Raw genomic sequence first — 6,306 nt, 5'->3', positions numbered from 1 at the left:
TTCAGGGTGGGAGTGACTCCGATCCTGGGATTCGGGGCGGGAGTGACTCCGACCCTGGGATTCGGGGCGGGAGTGACTCCGACCCTGGGATTCGGGGCGGGAGTGACTCCGACCCTGGGATCTGGGCGGGAGTGACTCCGATCCTGGGATTCGGGGCGGGAGTGACTCCGATCCTGGGATTCGGGGCGGGAGTGACTCTGATCCTGGGATTCGGGGCAGGAGTGACTCCGATCCTGGGATTCAGGGCGGGAGTGACTCCAACCCTGGGATTCGGGGCGGGAGTGGCTCCGCCGCCGGGGTCACTCACTCGTCAGTCCTGTAGAGCGCGAGGGCGTGGCCGGTGAAGTCGATGACGTCCTGGCCCAGGTCGAACTTCTTGTACACGTCCCTCATGGTGGTTTTCTTGGGGTCGACGCCCTCGAAGGTCTTGGGGTCGTTCTCGTCGAAGTTGGCCACGTACACCAGGAACTTCCGGAACCGGCGCTTCTCAAACAGCCCCATTAAGCCTGAAAACGAGGGATTTGCTCAGAACTCTTGGAGAGACCACGGGGCTTTTCCATGGCCACACGGGGGGGAAGAACCGCTGAGGGTTTCACACACGGAATCATGGAATGGTTTGGGTTGAAGGGACCTTAAAGACCATCCAGTTCCAACCCCAGGGACACCTCCCACTATTCCAGGTTGCTCCAACCCGGCCTTGGACACTTCCAGGGATCCAGGGGCAGCCACAGCTTCTCTGGGAAATCCATTCCAGTCCTTCCCCACCCTCCCAGCCAGGATATTCCTTCCCAATATCCCATCTAACTCTCCTTGAGCTTAAGCCCATCCCCCTTGTCCCATCACTTCCAACCTCAAACACGACACTGGACAGGGCAATTTATAATTTTTCCACAAACTGGGAGGCAAGACTGGACTCGCTGAAGCAGGAGGGCAGAGGCAGCACCCCCTGCTCCTGCCAGGATGAGTCTCCTGGGAGACCAAACAGGAACATCTGCCATGGACAAGGCTCAGACCTCCAGACCCGGAGCCTTGACTGCAGCAGTCACTTTACCACGAGGCTTTTTAGAGGTGCCACTGAACACATCCCACACCTGGAGCTCCTGGAATGCCCTCCACCAGCTCTTAAAGGATTTCCTGAGCCACTGCGAACGAGCAGCGGTTTTATTGGAAGAGGGGTGAAATTTAAGCAGGCAGCAATTAAGGTTTGAGTTGTAATTAGTGGCTCTAATTTGCCTGGGACGTTCTTCCACACGCACAGGTCCAACAAGGATCCAACGTTAAGTCTTCATGGCAGAGCTGGGAGCACAAACCCCAGAGGTAAAAAACCTCTTATTCCACCAGATTCTCACCAGAGGGGCCACCAGAACAGGCAGCTCCGTTGGGAAGCTCCAAGAAAAACTGTCACTCAAGGCTCAGGAAGCCCAAGGCTACAACTCCCAAGTGGTGTTTAAAGTCAAAGAGGTGCAGGAGAACCCTGAGGATGCTCCTTAAAACATGAGGAGCACCAAGAACATCCCGAGATGTGGGGTTTGCCTCTGTTTAGGGACAGGAGCCCCAGGAGGACACGAAGAAGGTGCAGCTACTCACTGGATGCCAGAGCTTCTGCCTCGGTGGAGGGGACTTTGTAGATCTTCCCCCCCTTGTAGACGAAGCTGCCCTCGATCACCTTGAAGTCCAAGTAACGAGTCACTTCTGTGTAGAGCAGCATCTTCACCAACTGACCTGCAGGAGGGTTTGGCACAGGTCAGACAGCTGGGCTGGAGCCAGAGCTGCTCCCAGGGCAGCCCTTCCAAACCCTTCCACGTTCAGCTCCCGCCGCACACCAGAGGGGAGCTGGGACTAGAGCGACCAGGCCTTGCCTGGGGTCTCTCTAACCCTGAGCCTGAGACTGGCACCACACAAGACATCCATGCCCTGGTGCATCAGGGATGAGATTCCAGCAAAAAGGGGTTGGGTTTTGGCAAAGGGACACCTGGGAGCCCAGGATCACTCACCGTTAGCCATCAGGAATTTCGGAATGAGGTCCACGTTCCAGTCTCTTCCCCGCCCCATGGATTCTGGTGGAGTCCCCGGGAGATTAAACCTTTTGTAGAGCTTTGGAGAGAGAGAGAGAGAACACAGAACTTATTGTAGCTCCCTGGGTGTCACTTCTCCCACACATGGACACACTTTCCACCCCCACGGCTCTCGGTCGAACACAAGCCCTTCAGAGCCGGTTTTTGGCCGGAGTTTCAGCTCCAGTTTGACTTCTGATGCAGCACACAAACACACCCAGGAAGTTGGGACAGTGAGAACCAGGCAGAGTTATTCTGCTCTTCCAGTCTTTCTTCCTCCAAGGCTTAAAGTTTGGGAATTTAAAACCTGAGGAAGCGAAATACTGTGTAATGTGAGGTATCTTAGTCAATATTTACAGTTTAGCTGGGGTTTTAACACCCAGCTGTTGGGCATTACAGCTCTGGAGTGCTCCACACTGGAATTCCAGCTGGGAATTACAGAAAACCAGCGCTGTCTACAACCACAAACACACACACTGGTGGTCTCCCCTACTATTAACACCATAAAACATCCTCACTCCAAGGAAACCCCGAAGAGTTAATTACATGGGAATCCACCCCTGGGATAACTGGGAATAAAGCCCCTTTTCCAGCAGCGGGTGCCAGCTCCACACTTACATCTTCCAGGGGTGTAATGGATGCACTTTCCCCTCCATAGTAGGAGTTACGATCCATGTGAAGGACCTTCTTCCCGTTCACGGACATGATCCCGGAGAGGATGCATTCCTGCAGAAAGGAAGGGATGCAAGGGACGTGTTAGTGCACTGGAGCCACCTCCTTCCCAGTTTTCCTAAGGAAGAGCACGTTCAGGCAGCTGGCTGCGTGCAGGCACCGGAAATATCCCGGGGAAACAAACGCTCTGGAATTCAGACACCTCTTGGAAGCAGATCAGCCCCTCGCCGGGTCTGTGTGCCCTGGGCGAGCCGACCAAGGGGTTAAAACTACACAGCCACCACCTCCACTGAGGAAATTCCTGGGAATTTCATGCATTTAGGGCAGATTTGGAAAACCTCTCCTCCTAAGCCACCACCTGTCAACTTAAGGACGAGGCAGCAGGAGCATGGAATCTTGCTTGGACTTCTCCTCAAAACCTCAACCATTAATATTTGCCACGCTGGGACACGTGGGAGAACCAACAGCTCCTCTTTATCTATTTATAAAGAATAAATGAAGGCATTTGGCAGGTTTATCACCTCAGCAGAGGCCTTGCTATCCTTGCTCTGCATCCAGAGATTCCTTGGAGCAGCTGATCAGCTGCTGGGTCTGAGACTCAGCACAGAGCACACACACACAAGCTGCGACCTGCAGAACCAGCTGAGGCCTCGCTAAATCCCCACCAAACACGGCTCTGGCATTCACAGCCAAAGAGCTTAAGGAAAACTTGAATGTCTGCGTGCTTAGGACAGCTTAGCAGGGAGGTTTTACTGATCTTGCTCTGTCTCAGCTCCCCCCAGGAGCAGAACTATGTGTGCAGCTGAGCTCTTGCTCACCATCAGCAAGGCCTAACTGGGAGGTCCCGGTCACATCTCACATCAGGGGTGGGTCAACCTGGGCTACCGGAATGTTCCCTGCCTGGAAGGGGTGGGACTGGATGGGCTTCAAGGTCCCTTCCAACCCCAACCATTCCATGATTCTGCATTCACCATTCAGCCTGTAAACCCCCCCATCCATCTGCTGGGAGATGCCACCACTCCCAGGAGTGGGGAAGATGTTCACTCACAGCTTGGCCCTCCTGGCAGAGATCCGTGTCTCCCTGAGATCCTTCACGTTCCCTCCACGAGCACCTTTCCCAGGACTCTCCTCCTGTGTCACTCCCCCCCAGCTGGGTTTCAGGAGCTCTATTTCCACCACAGCAACCCTGGCCAAGGCAGGTGTCGCTCGGTCACACGAGGCAGACCACAAACACCAGAAGTCTCCCGCTGCGTCTTGTTTACACGCTGCGTAAATCCCGACTCCAGGCAACCCTCGGTGTAAAGGAAGCTGTAAAGTCATCTACAACTTCCCCAACCCCTCCCAAGGCAGCTTTGAGGGGGGGTTATTTGGTTCTGAAGGTGTGGGGGCGGTTGGCAGGGATTGCTGGCACGAGGGTTTGCTGTCCTGGCGCTTCCAGGTGGCCACGGGCAAACCTTCTCCGCTGGGACAGCAAGGCACTGCTGGCCAGTCTGTCACCCACCAGGGTGCCACCCTCATCCAGCCAAGGAGCTGAGGACAAAGCTGGAGCTGCCCAGTGCACGGCAAGGACGCTCCACAGTGAATCCCTGGATGGCAAACACGGTGCCCACATGGCTCTGGGTCGAGAAGAGCTGGCCACAGCACTTCCCACAGAACCTCCTCCCAGCACCTTCCACACAAGTCCTACAAGGCTCCTCCCGTTTTCCCACGCAGGCTGGAGCAAGCAGAGAGCCCCAGCCCCTCTGCTAAGACACCCCTCAAGGCCTCCAAGGGCGAGGAACCGCCGGAGCGAGGGTGGCTGCGGGGTGTCAGCTCTGCTGTCACTGGTTAGCCACGTGTGACGTGGGGCTGTCACACCTCTGCCAGCTCCTCCCAGCCCTGGCCTCGGGCTCCCTGCTCCACCCTGGAACGTCTCACCAGCTCTGCCAGATGGTGGCACAGGGCTCCGAGTGTCCGCGCTGGAAGCCAACCAGGATTTCACACCAAATGAGTCTCAAAGGCAGGAATTAAACCACAGCAGAAGTTCCAGTCGCTGCTCTGGCTGTCAGCTGATTTCCTGCCTCCATTTAACTTCAAAGCAGCCCTCGCTCCATCTTCCCAGGGATGCACACAGCGAGCCTGTATCCCTTCCCCAGGTTGGATTTGGCTACCAGCAGGAGATATAAGAGCCCTTAAGTACCTCCTCCATCTTCTTTCCTACCCATTAAACACCCCTACAGGCACTGAGGTGGAGATATCCCGCTCCTATTTCATCCAAGGCTCGTTAAACACGTCCCTTCCATCACCCAGCTCCTGCCAGGCCCCGGAGCGCTGGAATCCCACCCGGGCCTCTCACGAGCCATAAAACACACGGGGTGCACAATGGATTCATCCTCCCAGCTCAGCAGTTCCTTTGGAGCTCTCCCCGGCCACTGGAACCGCTGGATCTGTGTCCTGGTGTGGTTTGGGTGAGGAAAACAAACAGCCTGGGCTGATATGGGAAGGGCTGGGAAGGGTTTCAAGTAAAAAAGGGGAAGCGTTCAAATCTGGAGGGTTTTGGCTGAGTATAAATATCAGCGTCAAGCAAACAGGAAGGCAGAGCAGCTGCTGGGAGCAGCACCAGGGCAGGGCAGGGAGAGCTCCGGGTATCCAGAGGGATGGATGGAATATGGTCTCCACGCAAAGGGCAGCCCTGCTGGAACTGTAATCCAGAGCTCCACCAGGTCAGGTTCCGACAGCTCCCGGGAGCTCGCTGCGCCCCAGCCAATGGCAGAGCAAGTCCTGGCGTCTGCAGCACCACCCTGGCTGCTGAGATGGCTGGAGAGCACAGCACCAGGGAGAAAGGGGCACCGGGAATGTGGAGACGGCACAAATCCATGGGAAAAAACAACAGGAGCGACTCGAAGGTGTCGGTGCTTCCAGGCTTGTTTAAGAGCATCGGCTCTTCCCTCGTGAGCAGGGACCGGTTGTGAATAGACCTTCTGCAGGCAGGAGCCTTGAGGAATGGAGGGAGGCGAGGAGCTTTCCATGGATTTCCTCCAAGTAGGGCGGCAGTTCAGAGAGGCTCAGACAGACCGACGGAAACCCGAGCCAGCGCTGCTCCGGCTGAGGGCGGGACGGGCACGGTCCCTCCGGCTCCCACAACGGGCTCTGGCACCACCGGGGCTCTTTCTTCGAAAGGCAGGGCTGGGCTGGGGCCAGCACGTCACAGAATTTGGGGTTGGGAGGGACCTCTGGAGATCCTCTGGTCCAGGTGACACGGGAACTCGTCCAGTGGGTGCCCACCCATCACACGCTGGATACACCCGCCGTGTCAGATTCCAGCACGATCCAGAGCTCTGCTCCTCCTACGACTGCCAAACAACCCCTCACTGCACCTGGACAAACCCCACAGCTCATCCTACAAACTGCCAGACAACCCCTCACTGCACCTGGACAAACCCCATAGCTCATCCTACAAACTGCCAGACAACCCCTCACTGCACCTGGACAAACCCCATAGCTCATCCTACAAACCCCTCACTGCACCTGGACAAACCCCATAGCTCATCCTACAAACCCCTCACTGCACCTGGACAAACCCCATAGCTCATCCTACAAA

At 56.2% G+C, this 6,306-nt stretch overlaps 1 protein-coding gene across 1 annotated transcript in view; it reads right to left on the bottom strand.

Moving 5' to 3' along the window:
- Positions 1–6,306, bottom strand: part of GDI2 (GDP dissociation inhibitor 2) — a 21,566-nt gene that overhangs the window by 8,230 nt on the left and 7,030 nt on the right. The window contains exons 2-5 of the mRNA XM_017839339.1: positions 2,673–2,780; positions 1,995–2,094; positions 1,588–1,722; positions 308–506 (exon numbers count right to left, since the gene is read on the bottom strand). Coding sequence (XP_017694828.1) covers positions 308–506; positions 1,588–1,722; positions 1,995–2,094; positions 2,673–2,780 — 542 coding nt within the window. The remainder of the gene's footprint in view (positions 1–307; positions 507–1,587; positions 1,723–1,994; positions 2,095–2,672; positions 2,781–6,306) is intronic.

The sequence above is a fragment of the Lepidothrix coronata genome, unplaced genomic scaffold (genome assembly GCF_001604755.1).
Source record: "Lepidothrix coronata isolate B3197 unplaced genomic scaffold, Lepidothrix_coronata-1.0 Scaffold400, whole genome shotgun sequence".
NCBI lineage: Eukaryota > Metazoa > Chordata > Aves > Passeriformes > Pipridae > Lepidothrix > Lepidothrix coronata.
The sequence above is the reverse complement of the archived record's forward strand: the minus strand, read 5'-3'. Positions and strand labels throughout refer to the sequence as shown.